This window comes from Oncorhynchus mykiss, unplaced genomic scaffold (assembly GCF_013265735.2).
Source record: "Oncorhynchus mykiss isolate Arlee unplaced genomic scaffold, USDA_OmykA_1.1 un_scaffold_219, whole genome shotgun sequence".
NCBI classification, from domain to species: Eukaryota; Metazoa; Chordata; class Actinopteri; order Salmoniformes; family Salmonidae; genus Oncorhynchus; species Oncorhynchus mykiss.
Window position 1 is genome coordinate 248,191 of NW_023493688.1, and position 17,500 is coordinate 265,690.

Here is a 17,500-nt window from a genome sequence, read left to right on the forward strand (position 1 = left end):
CCCACCTCTCTGTCTCTCTCTCTCTGCCACCTCTCTCTCTCTCTCTTCCTCTCTCTCTCCCACCTCTCTCTCTCTCTCCCACCTCTCCCCCCTCTTCCACCTCTCTCTCTCTCCCACTTCTCTCCCTCTCTCTCCCACCTCTCTCTCTGCCACCTCTCTCTCTGCCACCTCTCTCTCTCTCTCTCTTCGTCTCTCTCCCACCTCTCCCCCTCCCTCTCTCTCTCTCTCTTCCACCTCTCTCTCTCTCCCACCTCTCTGTCTCTCTCTCTCTCTGCCACCTCTCTCTCTCTTCCTCTCTCTCTCCCTTCCTCTCTCTCTCCCACCTCTCCCCCTCTTCCACCTCTCTCTATCTCTCTCCCACCTCTCTGTCTCTCTCTCTCTCTCCCACCTCTCTCTCTCTCTCTCTCCCACCTCTCTCTCTGCCACCTCCCTCTCTCTCTTCGTCTCTCTCCCACCTCTCTCTCTCTCTCCCACCTCTTCCCCTCCCTCTCTCTCTCTCTCTCTCTTCCACCTCTCTCTCTCTCTCCCACCTCTCTGTCTCTCTCTCTCTCTCTGCCACCTCTCTCTCTCTCTCTTCATCTCTCTCTCCCACCTCTCTCTCTCTCTCCCACCTCTCGCCCTCTTCCACCTCTCTCTCTCTCTCCCACTTCTCTCTCTCCCACCTCTCTCTCTCTCTCTACGAGAACTGCACACAACGTGAGGGTAAGCAGTGCCTGTAAAATTCTAAATATTTATACATACACCACCGTTCAACCGTTTGGGGTCACTTTTTTTTTTTTTTGCCCATTAAAATAACATTAAATTGATCAGAAATACAGTGTAGACATTGTTAATGTTGTATATGACTATTGTAGCTGGAAACGGCTGATTTTTAATGGAATATCTACAGAGGCGTACAGAGGCCCATTATCAGCAACCATCACTCCTGTGTTCCAATGGCACGCTCTCTCTCTCCCACCTCTCTCTCTGCCACCTCTCTCTCTCTCTCCCACCTCTCTCTCTCTCTCCCACCTCTCTCTCTCTCCCACCTCTCCCCCTTTCTCTCTCTTCCACCTCTCTCTCTCTCTCTTCCTCTCTCTCTCCCACCTCTCTCTCTCTCTCTCCCACCTCTCCCCCTCCCTCTCTCTCTCTCTTCCACCTCTCTCTCTCTCCCACCTCTCTGTCTCTCTCTCTCTGCCACCTCTCTCTCTCTCTCTTCCTCTCTCTCTCTCTCCCACCTCTCCCCCTCTCCCACTTCTCTCTCTCCCTCTCTCTCCCACCTCTCTCTCCCACCTCTCTCTCTGCCACCTCTCTCTCTGCCACCTCTCTCTCTCTCTCTCTTCGTCTCTCTCCCACCTCTCCCCCTCCCTCTCTCTCTCTCTCTTCCACCTCTCTCTCTCTCCCACCTCTCTGTCTCTCTCTCTCTCTCTGCCACCTCTCTCTCTTCCTCTCTCTCTCCCTTCCTCTCTCTCTCCCACCTCTCCCCCTCTTCCACCTCTCTCTATCTCTCTCCCACCTCTCTGTCTCTCTCTCTCTCTCTCTCTCTCCCACCTCTCTCTCTCTCTCTCCCACCTCTCTCTCTGCCACCTCCCTCTCTCTCTTCGTCTCTCTCCCACCTCTCTCTCTCTCTCCCACCTCTTCCCCTCCCTCTCTCTCTCTCTCTCTCTTCCACCTCTCTCTCTCTCTCTCTCCCACCTCTCTGTCTCTCTCTCTCTCTCTGCCACCTCTCTCTCTCTCTCTTCATCTCTCTCTCCCACCTCTCTCTCTCTCTCCCACCTCTCGCCCTCTTCCACCTCTCTCTCTCTCTCCCACTTCTCTCTCTCTCTCTCTCTACGAGAACTGCACACAACGTGAGGGTAAGCAGTGCCTGTAAAATTCTAAATATTTATACATACACCACCGTTCAACCGTTTGGGGTCACTTAGAAATGTCCTTGTTTTTTAAAGAAAATCACATTTTTTGCCCATTAAAATAACATTAAATTGATCAGAAATACAGTGTAGACATTGTTAATGTTGTATATGACTATTGTAGCTGGAAACGGCTGATTTTTAATGGAATATCTACAGAGGCGTACAGAGGCCCATTATCAGCAACCATCACTCCTGTGTTCCAATAGCACGTTGTGTTAGCTAATCCAAGTTGATCATTTTAAAAGGCTAATTGATCATTAGAAAACCCTTTTGCAATTATGTTAGCACCGCTGAAAACGGCTGTGGTGATTAAAGAAGAAATAAAACTGGCTCTAAATCCCAATCCACTGTATGCCACATAGGTTTGTAACTAATAAATTCTCTATCTAGTTTTATTTGCTAGCAGAGAATGTTAAACAATACTGTGTGTCTGTGTGCGCCAAGTGTTGGAATGGTAAATACCACAGAATGATTGTTTTCTGTTGGCACAAGAGACGGGGGGGGGGGGGGGGAGACGGTGAATCGTTTGGAAGATTCTGTTCTGACTGCCACAGACTAGAGCTGTTGACCATTCAGAAGAAAGAGCCAGAGGTGTCTGTCGTGTACGATCTTCTGAATCTAAAATGGAAGACTGAAAATCCAAACGAGAGCTCTGTGTTCTCGGGGAAGAGCTCTGTGTTCTCGGGGAAGAGCTCTGTGTTCTCGGGGAAGAGCTCTGTGTTCTCGGGGAAGAGCTCTTTGTTCTCGGGGAAGAGCTCTGTGTTCTCGGGGAAGAGCTCTGTGTTCTCGGGGAAGAGCTCTGTGTTCTCGGTGAAGAGCTCTGTGTTCTCGGGGAAGAGCTCTGTGTTCTCGGGGAAGAGCTCTGTGTTCTCGGGGAAGAGCTCTGTGTTCTCGGTGAAGAGCTCTGTGTTCTCGGGGAAGAGCTCTGTGTTCTCGGGGAAGAGCTCTGTGTTCTCGGGGAAGAGCTCTGTGTTCTCGGGGAAGAGCTCTGTGTTCTCGGGGAAGAGCTATGTGTTCACAGCTCTTTGTTCTCCGGGAAGAGCTCTGTGTTCTCGGGGAAGAGCTCTGTGTTCTCGGGGAAGAGCTCTGTGTTCTCGGGGAAGAGCTCTGTGTTCTCGGGGAAGAGCTCTGTGTTCTCGGGGAGGAGCTCTGTGTTCTCAGGGAAGAGCTCTGTGTTCTCGGGGAGGAGCTCTGTGTTCTCGGGGAAGAGCTCTGTGTTCTCGGGGAAGAGCTCTGTGTTCTCGGGGAAGAGCTCGGTGTGGATACACACCGTCTAGCGTCAAGGGAACTCGTTGGATCCCCCACGTCCACAGAGCCCTGGAAGTGTTCCTGCGGCATGGACAAGACAAGGACCTTGCCGCTGACGAAGGCCAGTACTCCGTTGGTCGGCAGCACATGGAGCAGCTGGCCGCAGCATCAACAACAGCCGGAAGTTCAAGGGCAAAGAAGGTCAGTTTTACACAGGAAATGTAATACCACACTCGTTTTAAAACATAGGTTCAAGACTCAAATGAACTTTCAGAATCAAGTAATTGACAGGTGACAGTTTATTTCCTCAGAAAAAGCGGGAAATGGAGAATGCACTCTCTTGTGTGTTCTGCCATTTTGTTTCAGACATGTTTGCCGAGCAGCTGTCCTGACTGAGCCTCACCCTGCAAAGGAATGACCTGATCCTCCCTCAAGCCACATCAGAGTTGAGGAAGACAGTGACCAGACTGGAAGCACTAAATCTGAGGGCGAAGGCAGCAGGCATGCTGGCTCAGCAGCAGGGTGATGAGAGGAGATTCCTGGTGTGGTAGGACGAGAGCTTGTTAGGATGTGAGAGAAATCAATGATTAAAACCGATGATTAAAGACAGATTCTCAGTGTGAGAATCAGTGTATCCGTTTCCCAATAGAACGATTTGAGGAGAAGGAGGGAAATGCAGTGGAGGAGTCTTCACATGTTTATTATGGGAGACAGACAGATGGCCAGACATTTCACTGTGTGTGTGTGTGTGTGTGTGTGTGTGTGTGTGTGTGTGTGTGTGTGTGTGTGTGTGTGTGTGTGTGTGTGTGTGTGTGTGTGTGTGTGTGTGTGTGTGTGTGTGTGTGTGTGTGTGTGTGTGTGTGTGTGTTGTTTCTGTTAAAGGGAAGAACGCCGAAGGGGAATCTGAAAGGCTTCACGGACCTCACCAGTCCCCAGCTGAAGCAGCACATGGAGGCGTCCATCAACATGGGCCATCAACATGGGCCATCAACATGGTCCATCAACATGGGCCATCAACAAGGTCCATCAACATGGGCCATCAACATGGTCCATCAACATGGTCCATCAACATGGTCCATCAACATGGGCCATCAACATGGTCCATCAACATGGGCCATCAACATGGTCCATCAACATGGGCCATCAACAAGGTCCATCAACATGGTCCATCAACATGGTCCATCAACATGGTCCATCAACATGGTCCATCAACATGGGCCATCAACATGGGCCATCAACATGGGCCATCAACATGGGCGTGGTGGATGATCTCAAAGCCAGGTTAGGTGGTCTGCTGAAGGACGAGGGTGTCCAGAACCCAGTGGAGTCTTTCAGAGTGATAAACCCTGACACCAGAAGACCAGCCTTCTCACCTTTGGCGCCGATGGTGTGGCAGAACTGAAGAGGCGTTTCAAGGAGCCTCTAGAGAGGTAAGAGGTTATGTGACACTGCGTTGCCATACGAGACAATGCTGTGTCTATATGTGCCGACTCTCTTGCTCTGTTCAATCCTGCAGATCGGGGCGCAACATGGCTGCAATCCAGGATGAGTGGCAGGGGCTGAAAATCCTGGTCCTACAGTGGCCTCTGGGAGAGCATGTTGACAAAGGACCCCTACAGGCACCATTACAAGGTAGACTAACAGTCCTGAGGGGTTATGTATGGTATCCTATGGTTGGTTTCGATAAGTTCATGGTAAGAGTTGAAATGAAATTGAAAGATATCATCTTTTCCCTAGAACATACTGGAGTTGGTGCAGCGTATGCTGGCGCTGCCCATTTCAGCCGCCCGGCGTGAGAGAGGCTTCTCTGCTCAGAACCGGATGAAGAATTCGACAAGAAGCTGCCTTGAGGTCTCCACCAGGGAAGACCTGATGAGGATCAGCCTGGAGGTCTCCACCAGGGAAGACCTGATGAGGATCAGCCTGGAGGTCTCCACCAGGGAAGACCTGATGAGGATCAGCCTGGAGGTCTCCACCAGGGAAGACCTGATGAGGATCAGCCTGGAGGTCTCCACCAGGGAAGACCTGATGAGGATCAGCCTGGAGGTTTCCACCAGGGAAGTCCTGATGAGGATCAGCCTGGAGGTCTCCACCAGGGAAGACCTGATGAGGATCAGCCTGGAGGTCTCCACCAGGGAAGACCTGATGAGGATCAGCCTTGAGGTCTCCACCAGGGAAGACCTGATGAGGATCAGCCTGGAGGTCTCCACCAGGGAAGACCTGATGAGGATCAGCCTGGAGGTCTCCACCAGGGAAGACCTGATGAGGATCAGCCTGGAGGTCTCCACCAGGGAAGACCTGATGAGGATCAGCCTGGAGGGCTCCACCAGGGAAGACCTGATGAGGATCAGCCTGGAGGTTTCCACCAGGGAAGTCCTGATGAGGATCAGCCTGGAGGTCTCCACCAGGGAAGACCTGATGAGGATCAGCCTGGAGGTCTCCACCAGGGAAGACCTGATGAGGATCAGCCTTGAGGTCTCCACCAGGGAAGACCTGATGAGGATCAGCCTGGAGGTCTCCACCAGGGAAGACCTGATGAGGATCAGCCTGGAGGTCTCCACCAGGGAAGACCTGATGAGGATCAGCCTGGAGGTCTCCTGTCGAGGAGTTGGATCCTGCCGTGGACCGCTAGCTGACCTCTAAGCGTGCCAGACGGCTGACCTCTAAGCGTGCCAGATGGCTGACCTCGAAGCGTGCCAGACGGCTGACCTCTAAGCGGGCTAGACGGCTGACCTCTAAGCGTGCCAGACGGCTGACCTCTAAGCGTGCCAGACGGCTGACCTCTAAGCGTGTCAGATGGCTGACCTTGAAGCGTGCCAGACGGCCGACCTCTAAGCGTGCCAGACGGCCGACCTCTAAGCGTGCCAGACGGCCAAGAGACAACAGCAGCTGGACAGCTGATATCCTTTGGGTCCAGTAGGCACGGGTCAATGTGTGATTTTGGTGGTATGTGCTGTCCCACAGATATGTCCCTTAGTACACACGCACACACACACACACACACACACAGTATAAATATATATGTAATAAATTGTTTGTTAATAAACTCTGTTACATTTTTCACTGTGCTCCTAAATTTAAGGTTTATGGTCCAGGTTAGGTTTATGGTTAAGGTTAGGTTTAAGGTTAAGGTTAGGGGTTAAGGTTCAGGTTAAGGTTAGGTTTAAGGTTAAGGTTAGGTTTATGGTTAAGGTTTATGGTTAAGGTTAGGTTTATGGTTAAGGTTAGGTTTATGGTCCAGGTTTATGGTTAACGTTAGGGGTTAAGGTTCAGGTTAAGGTTAGGTTTATGGTTAATGTTAGGGGTTAAGGTTCAGGTTAAGGTTAGGTTTATGGTTAAGGTTAGGTTTATGGTTAAGGTTAGGTTTAAGGTTAAGGTTAGGTTTAAGGTTAAGGTTAGGTTTATGGTTAAGGTTAGGTTTATGGTCCAGGTTTATGGTTAACGTTAGGGGTTAAGGTTCAGGTTAAGGTTAGGTTTATGGTTAAGGTTAGGTTTATGGTTAAGGTTAGGTTTAAGGTTAAGGTTAGGTTTAAGGTTAAGGTTAGGTTTATGGTTAAGGTTTATGGTTAAGGTTAGGTTTAAGGTTAAGGTTAGGTTTATGGTCAAGGTTAGGTTTATGGTTCAGGTTAGGTTTAAGGTTAAGGTTAGGTTTAAGGTTAAGGTTAGGTTTATGGTTAAGGTTTATGGTTAAGGTTTATGGTTAAGGTTAGGTTTATGATCAAGGTTAGGTTTATGGTTAAGGTTAGGTTTATGGTTAAGGTTAGGTTTATGGTTAAGGTTAGGTTTATGGTTAAGGTTAGGTTCAGGTTAAGGTTAGGTTTAAGGTTAAGGTTAGGTTTATGGTTAAGGTTTATGGTTAAGGTTAGGTTTAAGGTTCAGGTTAGGTTCAGGTTAAGGTTAGGTTTATGGTTCAGGTTAGGTTTATGGTTCAGGTTAGGTTTAAGGTTCAGGTTAGGTTTATGGTCAAGGTTAGGTTTATGGTTAAGGTTAGGTTTATGGTTAAGGTTAGGTTTATGGTTAAGGTTAGGTTTATGGTTAAGGTTAGGTTTATGGTTAAGGTTAGGTTTATGGTTAAGGTTAGGTTTATGGTCCAGGTTAGGTTTATGGTCCAGGTTAGGTTTATGGTCCAGGTTAGGTTTATGGTTAAGGTTAGGGATAGTGTGTGTACGACTGTATAATGTGACCTCCTCCATGTCTATTAGCTAGCAGCAGGCTGGCTCCTGTTCTCCCTGCTACCTCTAGCACATATGGTTCTGCTTCACACAGAAGTATGGGCAAGGATACACACACACACACACACACACACACACACACACACACACACATACACACACACACACACGGTTCTGTTTTAGTAACGGCGTGGCCGGGGCCAATGATCTAACCATTCCTTATAAGGGCTGTCTGGTGCCACTTATACTGGGCTGGAGAAGCACACAACTGGGACAACGGGAGAGAAAGTGTAGAGAGAGAGAGAGAGAGAGAGAGAGAGAGAGAGAGAGAGAGAGAAAGTGGAGAGAGATAGAAAGTGGAGAGAGAGAGAGAGAGAGAAAGAAAGTGGAGAGAGAAAGAAAGTGGAGAGAGAGAGAGAGAGAGAGAGAGAGAAAGAAAGTGGAGAGAGAGAAAGTGGAGAGAGAGAGAGAGAAAGTGGAAAGAGATAAAGTGGAGAGAGAGAAAGTGGAGAGAGAGAGAGAAAGTGGAGAGAGAGAGAGAGAGAGAGAGAGAGAGAGAGAAAGAAAGTGGAGAGAGAGAGAAAGAAAGTGGAGAGAGAGAGAGCGAGAAAGAAAGTGGAGAGAGAAAGAAAGTGGAGAGAGAGAGAGAGAGAGAGAGAGAGAGAAAGAAAGTGGAAAGAAAGAGAGAGAAAGTGGAGAGAGAAAGAAAGTGGAGAGAGAGAAAGTGGAGAGAGAGAGAGAAAGAAAGTGGAGAGAAAGAGAGAGAGAAAGTGAAAAGAGAGAGAGAGAGAGAGAGAAAGAAGGTGGAGAGAGAAAGAAAGTGGAGAGAGAGAAAGTGGAGAGAGAGAGAGAGAGAAAGAAAGTGGAGGGACAGAGAGAGAGAAAGTGGAGAGAGAGAGAGAGAAAGAAAGTGGAGAGAGAAAGAAAGTGGAGAGAGAAAGTGGAGAGAGAGAGAAAGTGGAGAGAGATAAAGTGGAGAGAGAGAAAGTGGAGAGAGAGAGAGAAAGTGGAGAGAGAGAGAGAAAGTGGAGAGAGAGAGAGAGAGAGAGAGCGAGAGAGAGAAATAAAGTGGAGAGAAAGAGAGAGAAAGTGGAGAGAGAGAGAGAGAAAGAAAGTGGAGAGAGAAAGAAAGTGGAGAGAGAAAGAAAGTGGAGAGAGAGAGAGAGAGAGAGAGAGAGAAAGAAAGTGGAGAGAAAGAGAGAGAGAAAGTGGAGAGAGAGAGAGAAAGAAAGTGGAGAAAGAAAGAAAGTGGAGAGAGAGAAAGTGGAAAGAGAGAGAAAGTGGAGAGAGATAAAGTGGAGAGAGAGAAAGTGGAGAGAGAGAGAGAAAGTTGAGAGAGAGAGAGAGAGAAAAAGAAGGTGGAGAGAGAAAGAAAGTGGAGAGAGAGAAAGTGGAGAGAGAGAGAGAAAGTGGAGAGAGATAAAGTGGAGAGAGAGAAAGTGGAGAGAGAGAGAGAGAGAGAGAGATAAAGAAAGTGGAGAGAAAGAGAGAGAGAAAGTGGAGAGAGAGAGAGAGAAAGAAAGTGGAGAGAGAAAGAAAGTGGAGAGAGAAAGAAAGTGGAGAGAGATAAAGTGGAGAGAGAGAGAAAGTGGAAAGAGAAAGAAAGTGGAGAGAGAAAGAAAGTGGAGAGAGAGAGAGAGAGAAAGTGGAGAGAGATAAAGTGTAGAGAGAGAAAGTGGAGAGAGAGAGAAAGTGGAGAGAGAAAGAAAGTGGAGAGAGAAAGAAAGTGGAGAGAGATAAAGTGGAGAGAGATAAAGTGGAGAGAGAGAGAAAGTGGAGAGAGAAAGAAAGTGGAGAGAGAGAGAGAGAGAGAGAGAGATAGTGGAGAGAGATAAAGTGGAGAGAGAGAAAGTGGAGAGAGAGAGAGAAAGTGGAGAGAGAGAGAGAAAGTGGAGAGAGAAAGAAAGTGGAGAGAGAGAAAGTGGAGAGAGAGTGATAGAGAGAAAGTGGAGAGAGATAGAAAGTGGGGAGAGAGAGAAAGTGGAGAGAGATAAAGTGGAGAGAGAGAGAGAAAGTGGAGAGAGAGAAAGTGGAGAGAGAGAGAGAGAGAGCAGAGAGAGAGAGAGCAGAGAAAGCAGAGAGAGGGAGAGGGAGGGGGAGGGAGAGCAGAGAGAGAGGGGGAGGGAGAGCAGATGAATCCTCAATATGGGTTCTCATGTCAAGCTGTTTATAGCAAACTTTTTTTTTTTATCTAATAGTTTTGAATTCGATGATGTATGGAGAGCTCTCTCTCCCCCTCTCTCTCTCCCCCTCTCTCTCTCCCCCTCTCTCCCTCCCTCCCTCCCCCAGAGTAGAGGCACTCCCCTCCCTCCAAGTTTTGTTTATGTTTGAGACTCAAAGCAGTGTGAAGATCAGAAGGAGAGACCCAGGGGAGAACCGTAAGGCCCAGCGACGGAGAACAATCCCCCCCACTGTGGAGTGCCTCTACTCTAGACAGGTCGCCCCTATCAGTTCCATCATGAAGCTCCTGCCACAGTGGCTAGCCAGTCTGCTCTCCCTGCCCAGGACGGGGAGCCCTCTTCTACATGGTCCCTGGGGACATGTGTACTTTCCCCTTCATAGGACGGACAGGGAGCGAGAGAGGGGGGAAAGAAGGAGGGAGGGAGGAAAGGAGGAGTGTGGAAGAAGGTGATTGGCTGGGCCCCGCAGGGCGGGTCAGTCCATGTCTTCCTCTCGTCGTTAGAACATTCTGTCCATTCTGCTGCTCAGGCTGTCTGGAGTCCAGCTGGCAGGAGAGCTGGGCAGCTGTGAGCAGTGATTTCACACACACTTTCAATCTCTCCACCCTTCCGCCTTTTTTCCTCTCCCTCTCTCCTCCTCCTCCTCGCCTCAATCTCTTTCTCTCTCCTCCTCCTCGCCTCAATCTCTTTCTCTCTCTCCACACACTCCAGTAGTCTCTCTCCCTCTCTCCTCCTCCTCGCCTCAATCTCTTCCTCTCTCTCCACACAGTCAATCTCTTTCTCTCTCTCCACACACTCCAGTAGTCTCTCCCTCTCTCCTCCTCCTCGCCTCAATCTCTTCCTCTCTCTCCACACAGTCAATCTCTTTCTCTCTCTCCACACACTCCAGTAGTCTCTCTCTCTCTCCCCTCCTCCTCTCCTCAATCTCTTTCTCTCTCTCCACACACTCCAGTAGTCTCTCCCTCTCTCCTCCTCCTCGCCTCAATCTCTTCCTCTCTCTCCACACAGTCAATCTCTTTCTCTCTCTCCACACACTCCAGTAGTCTCTCTCTCTCCCCTCCTCCTCTCCTCAATCTCTTTCTCTCTCTCCACACACTCCAGTAGTCTCTCTTTCTCCCCTCCTCCTCTCCTCTCTCTTTCTCGCACTCCACACACTCCAGTAGTCTCGCTCTCTCTCTCTCCCCTCCTCCTCTCCTCTCTCTCTCTCTCCCCTCCTCCTCTCCTCTCTCTCTCTCCCCCCTTCTCTCTCTCTCTCTCTCTCCCCTCCTCCTCTCCTCTCTCTTTCTCTCCAGTCTCTTGGCCCTGAATGTGCTCTTCTAATTACAGAACCAAATCAAAAAATCGTCTCTTCAAATCTCTCTCCATTTCTCTCCATCTCTGACAGCAGAGAGGAGAGAAGGAAGAGAAGAGTCACAGAGAGGAGAGAGAGAGAGATGGTGGGAGAGGAGGGAGAGAGATGGTGGGAGAGGAGGGAGAGAGATGGTGGGAGAGGAGGGAGAGAGATGGTGGGAGAGGAGGGAGAGAGATGGTGGGAGAGGAGGGAGAGAGATGGTGGGAGGAGGGAGAGAGATGGTGGGAGAGGAGGGAGAGAGATAGTGGGAGATGAGGGAGAGAGATGGTGGGAGAGGAGAGAGAGAGATGGTGGGAGAGGAGGGAGAGAGACTTGGTTGGGAGAGAGAGAGAGAGAGATGGTGGGAGAGGAGAGAGAGAGATGGTGGGAGAGGAGGGAGAGAGACTTGGTTGGGAGAGAGAGATGGTGGGAGAGGAGAGAGAGAGATGGTGGGAGAGGAGGGAGAGAGATAGTGGGAGAGGAGGGAGAGAGATGGTGGGAGAGGAAGGAGAGAGATAGTGGGAGAGGAGGGAGAGAGATAGTGGGAGAGGAGGGAGAGAGATAGTGGGAGAGGAGGGAGAGAGATGGTGGGAGAGGAGGGAGAGAGATGGTGGGAGAGGAGGGAGAGAGATGGTGGGAGAGGAGGGAGAGAGATGGTGGGAGAGGAGGGAGAGAGATGGTGGGAGAGGAGGGAGAGAGATGGTGGGAGAGGAGGGAGAGAGATAGTGGGAGAGTAGGGAGAGAGATAGTGGGAGAGTAGGGAGAGAGATGGTGGGAGAGGAGGGAGAGAGATGGTGGGAGAGGAGGGAGAGAGATGGTGGGAGAGGAGGGAGAGAGATGGTGGGAGAGGAGGGAGAGAGATGGTGGGAGAGGAGGGAGAGAGATAGTGGGAGAGTAGGGAGAGAGATAGTGGGAGAGTAGGGAGAGAGATGGTGGTGGAGGAGGGAGAGAGATGGTGGGAGAGGAGGGAGAGAGATAGTGGGAGAGGAGGGAGAGATGGTGGGAGAGGAGGGAGAGAGATGGTGGGAGAGGAGAGAGAGATGGAGGGAGAGGAGAGAGAGATGGAGGGAGAGAGATGGTGGGAGAGGAGGGGGAGAGATAGTGGGAGAGGAGGGAGAGAGATGGTGGGAGAGGACGGAGAGAGATGGAGGGAGAGAGATGGTGGGAGAGGAGGGAGAGAGATGGTGGGAGAGGAGAGAGAGAGATAGTGGGAGAGGAGGGAGAGAGAGAGATGGCGGGAGAGGAGGGAGAGAGATGGCGGGAGAGGAGGGAGAGAGATGGCGGGAGAGGAGGGAGAGAGATGGTGGGGGAGGAGGGAGAGAGATGGTGGGAGAGGAGGGAGAGAGATGGTGGGAGAGGAGGGAGAGAGATGGTGGGAGAGGAGGGAGAGAGACTTGTTTTTTCAGTCCAGTCTGGTTGGCATACATTTACTCTGTGGTGAGCTGTGAAGAGTCTCTCCCCCTGTCCTCCCTCTCTGACTCTCTCCAAGTGAAACAGGCAAAGAGGCCTTTGTAGTTAACCACCAACAAGTCATCCCAACTCAAACCACGTCTCTCCATCCACCTGTCCTCTCTCTCTTTATTCCACCCATGACTTATTCCCTCCTCTTCTCATTCCCTCTCCACTCACTCACTCTTCTACCACACTTCTTTTCCTCACCCGCTCTCTCCCTACCTGTCTCCCCCCACCCACCCTGTCTCCCCCACCTCCCCTCTTGCCCCCCCCCCCCCCGGCCCTTCCCGTTCCCCCAACCCCCCCCACCCCCCCGTTGTGGCTAAAGTCCAGTCTCTGAGCTCATGAGGTTGAGGTTAGCAGCACAGAGAGGGCCTAATTGTGCCAGGGACAACACACACACTCCGCTGACTAGGGGTCTGATCTAGCTCTAGAGGAGTGTGGATTAGGGACGACACACACACACTCCGCTGACTAGGGGTCTGATGTAGCTCTAGAGGAGTGTGGATTAGGGACAACACACACACACTCCGCTGACTAGGGGTCTGATGTAGCTCTAGAGGAGTGTGGATTAGGGACGACACACACACACTCCGCTGACTAGGGGTCTGATGTAGCTCTAGAGGAGTGTGGATTAGGGACGACACACACACACTCCGCTGACTAGGGGTCTGATGTAGCTCTAGAGGAGTGTGGATTAGGGACAACACACACACACTCCGCTGACTAGGGGTCTGATGTAGCTCTAGAGGAGTGTGGATTAGTGTGGAGTCTCTTGTTTATAAATAGCTGTAGCTAATTATACATGCATGGGAAAAGGAATGAAATATCCATAAATATGTGTGTGTGTGTGTGTGTGTGTGTGTGTGTGTGTGTGTGTGTGTGTGTGTGTGTGTGTGTGTGTGTGTGTGTGTGTGTGTGTGTGTGTGTGTTACTGTCCTTGTGGAAATTCTCCATCATGTCCACATGAAGACAATAGCTATTTTAGGCTTAGTGGTTAGGTTTACAGTTAGGGGTTACAATTACGGTTAGGGGTTACAATTACGGTTAGGTTTACAGTTAGGGGTTACAATTACAGTTAGGGGTTACAATTACGGTTAGGTTTACGGTTAGGGGTTACAATTACAGTTAGGGGTTACAATTACGGTTAGGTTTACGGTTAGGGGTTACAATTACGGTTAGGTTTACAGTTAGGGGTTACAATTACAGTTAGGGTTTACAATTACGGTTAGGTTTACGGTTAGGGGTTACAATTACGGTTAGGTTTACAGTTAGGGGTTACAATTACAGTTAGGGTTTACAATTACGGTTAGGTTTACGGTTAGGGGTTACAATTACGGTTAGGGGTTACAATTACGGTTAGGTTTACGGTTAGGGGTTACAATTACAGTTAGGGGTTACAATTACGGTTAGGTTTACGGTTAGGGGTTACAATTACGGTTAGGTTTACGGTTAGGGGTTACAATTACGGTTAGGGGTTACAATTACAGTTAGGGGTTACAATTACGGTTAGGTTTACGGTTAGGGGTTACAATTACGGTTAGGGGTTACAATTACGGTTAGGTTTACGGTTAGGGGTTACAATTACGGTTAGGGGTTACAATTACGGTTAGGTTTATGGTTAGGGGTTACAATTACGGTTAGGGGTTACAATTACGGTTAAGTTTACAGTTAAGGGTAAAGGTAAATAGGATATTGAATGGAAGTACAATTTAGGTCCCCACAAGTATAGTACAATATCTGCTTTGTGTTTGTGTGTAAGAGAGCTCAGAGTCAAAGACTATCTCACACACACATGCACAAACACACACACACACACACACACACACACAGAGAGAAATGTCTGCACTGAGTCGGTAAATGATGAACCCAGATTATTCTGTTTAACTAGCACCAGTTAACCATTACAGACACACACTAGTGCTGGAACTGTCTGTGGTGTTATGTCCACTGTAATGCTGTAGTGACAGTGAAGGGTCATGGCTGTAATGACATACTGTAGTGACAGTGAAGGGTCATGTCTGTAATGACATACTGTAGTAACAGTGAAGGGTCATGTCTGTAATGACATATTGTAGTGACAGTGAAGGGTCATGACTGTAATGACATACTGTAGTGACAGTGAAGGGTCATGGCTGTAATGACATACTGTAGTGACAGTGAAGGGTCATGGCTGTAATGACATACTGTAGTGACAGTGAAGGGTCATGGCTGTAATGACATAATGACATACTGTAGTGACAGTGAAGGGTCATGGCTGTAATGACATAATGACATACTGTAGTGACAGTGAAGGGTCATGGCTGTAATGACATACTGTAGTGACAGTGAAGGGTCATGGCTGTAATGACATACTGTAGTGACAGTGAAGGGTCATGGCTGTAATGACATAATGACATACTGTAGTGACAGTGAAGGGTCATGGCTGTAATGACATAATGACATACTGTAGTGACAGTGAAGGGTCATGTCTGTAATGACATAATGACATACTGTAGTGACAGTGAAGGGTCATGTCTGTAATGACATAATGACATACTGTAGTGACAGTGAAGGGTCATGTCTGTAATGACATAATGACATACTGTAGTGACAGTGAAGGGTCATGTCTGTAATGACATAATGACATACTGTAGTGACAGTGAAGGGTCATGTCTGTAATGACATAATGACATACTGTAGTGACAGTGAAGGGTCATGTCTGTAATGACATAATGACATACTGTAGTGACAGTGAAGGGTCATGTCTGTAATGACATAATGACATACTGTAGTGACAGTGAAGGGTAATGGGCTAGACAGTGTTCTAGCATCTTGATGGTTTAGTGGTTAGTTCTGAGGTCTGTTGCATCGAAAGGGTTCAATATGTGCCCCCTTCGTCCCCCACACTCTTCCTCCCCTCTTTTTGCTGTTCTCTAAACGCACTCTACCTCTCCCCCTTCTCTCTCTTTTTCTCTCCCCCTTCTTTCCCCTCCCCCCCTTTATTTACTGCCTTGTGGAATGCCTGTACTTCCGTGAGTGATGTCATCAGTTGCCGTCGTCACGGTAACAAAACAAACCTCCTTGCATATGGCCTGTGGATTCAGTCTTTCCCAGCTTGTTAAAAAAAATGGAGGAAAGAAAGAAAGAAAGACAGAAAGAAAGACAGAAAGAAAGAAAGAAAGACAGAAAGAAAAATGAAGAAAAAAGTATCACTTGTTTCTTTGGCCTGAACATTTACACTATCAGGAGATGGAGGGATGAGGATACACTGGAGGAAGGAGAGGGAGAGAGAGGGATGAGGATACACTGGAGGAAGGAGAGGGAGAGAGAGGGATGAGGATACACTGGAGGAAGGAGAGGGAGATGGAGGGATGAGGATACACTGGAGGAAGGAGAGGGAGAGGGAGGGATGAGGATACACTGGAGGAAGGAGAGGGAGAGGGAGGGATGAGGATACACTGGAGGAAGGAGAGGGAGAGAGAGGGATGAGGATACACTGGAGGAAGGAGAGGGAGAGGGAGGGATGAGGATACACTGGAGGAAGGAGAGGGAGAGAGAGGGATGAGGATACACTGGAGGAAGGAGAGGGAGATGGAGGGATGAGGGAGAGAGAGGGGGGGTGAGGGAGAGAAAGAGAGAGGGATGAGGGAGAGAGAGAGAGGGGGATGAGGGAGAGAGAGAGGGGGGATGAGGGAGAGAGAGAGAGAGGGATGAGGGAGAGAGAGGGGGGGGGATGAGGGAGAGAGAGAGGGGGATGAGGGAGAGAGAGAGAGGGATGAGGGAGAGAGAGAGCGGGATGAGGGAGAGAGAGAGAGGGGGATGAGGGAGAGAGAGAGAGGGATGAGGGAGAGAGAGGGATGAGGGAGAGAGAGAGAGGGATGACGGAGAGCGAGAGAGAGGGATGAGGGAGAGAGAGGGGGATGAGGGAGAGAGAGAGGGGGATGAGGGAGCGAGAGAGTAGTCCCTATACATGACATCTGTTAGACTTCTGAAGAGACGAGGTGTACTGCCAGATCTAACTACTCTGTAAATACTCTGGTTTATAAGACAACATCTCCTGCTGTGTGTGTGTGTGTGTGTGTGTGTGTACAGTTGTACTTCTCCTGGGCTGGTCTGGGGTGTGATAGTTGCTGCGTGGTTGTCCTGGTAACGACACAAAGCAAAACAGTACCGTAGCCAGGAAAATGGAGATGTGTGTGTTTACAGCTACCGTGTGTGTGTGTGTGTGTGTGGCAACACCAGAATCATCCGAGCTTCACCTACCGTAGAGATGTGGGATATAATGTTTGTAGAAGTGAAGAATAGACCTATGCCTTCATGTCCACATCAAACAGCCTTCAGCACTTCCCACTTTGTCTCTTACTGTATCTCTCAGTCCAGACATTATGAACCCCTGAGCTCAGATCACACTTTTACACACCTCTCTGTCCATAATACTCATATTGATTAAAATGGCTAAACTGATCCTAGATCAGTACTCCTACTCTGACAGGTCCATAACAGAAGACTGGTGATATTGACCTAGGTCAGCTTGGAGCCCTCTGACAGGTCCATAACAGAAGACTGGTGATATTAACCTAGGTTGGCTTGGAGCCCTCTGACAGGTCCATAACAGAAGACTGGTGATATTGACCTAGGTCAGCTTGGAGCCCTCTGACAGGTCCATAACAGAAGACTGGTGATATTAACCTAGGTTGGCTTGGAGCCCTCTGACAGGTCCATAACAGAAGACTGGTGATATTGACCTAGGTCAGCTTGGAGCCCTCTGACAGGTCCATAACAGAAGACTGGTGATTATGACCTAGGTCAGCTTGGAGCCCTGTGACAGTTCCATAACAGAAGACTGGTGATTATGACCTAGGTCAGCTTGGAGCCCTGTGACAGGTCCATAAGAGAAGACTGGTGATATTGACCTAGGTCAGCTTGGAGCCCTGTGACAGTTCCATAATAGAAGACTGGTGATATTGACCTAGGTCAGCTTGGAGCCCTGTGACAGGTCCATAACAGAAGACTGGTGATATTGACCTAGGTCAGCTTGGAGCCCTGTGACAGGTCCATAACAGAAGACTGGTGATATTGACCTAGGTCAGCTTGGAGCCCTGTGGCAGTTCCATAACAGAAGACTGGTGATTATGACCTAGGTCAGCTTGGAGCCCTGTGACAGGTCCATAACAGAAGACTGGTGATATTAACCTAGGTCAGCTTGGAGCCCTGTGACAGGTCCATAACAGAAGACTGGTGATA

The 17,500-nt window shown here is 49.3% G+C and overlaps 2 protein-coding genes across 2 annotated transcripts in view; one reads left to right on the top strand and one right to left on the bottom strand.

Moving 5' to 3' along the window:
- LOC110487223 (polycystin-1-like) overlaps positions 1–17,500 on the bottom strand; it is a 133,268-nt gene that overhangs the window by 109,947 nt on the left and 5,821 nt on the right.
- LOC118948152 lies at positions 4,449–6,136 on the top strand. The gene is made up of 3 exons (XM_036973074.1): positions 4,449–4,570; positions 4,657–4,772; positions 4,878–6,136. Exons 2-3 carry the CDS (start codon positions 4,737–4,739, stop codon positions 5,781–5,783), a joined length of 942 nt encoding a protein of 313 aa, XP_036828969.1. The 5' UTR covers positions 4,449–4,570; positions 4,657–4,736; the 3' UTR covers positions 5,784–6,136.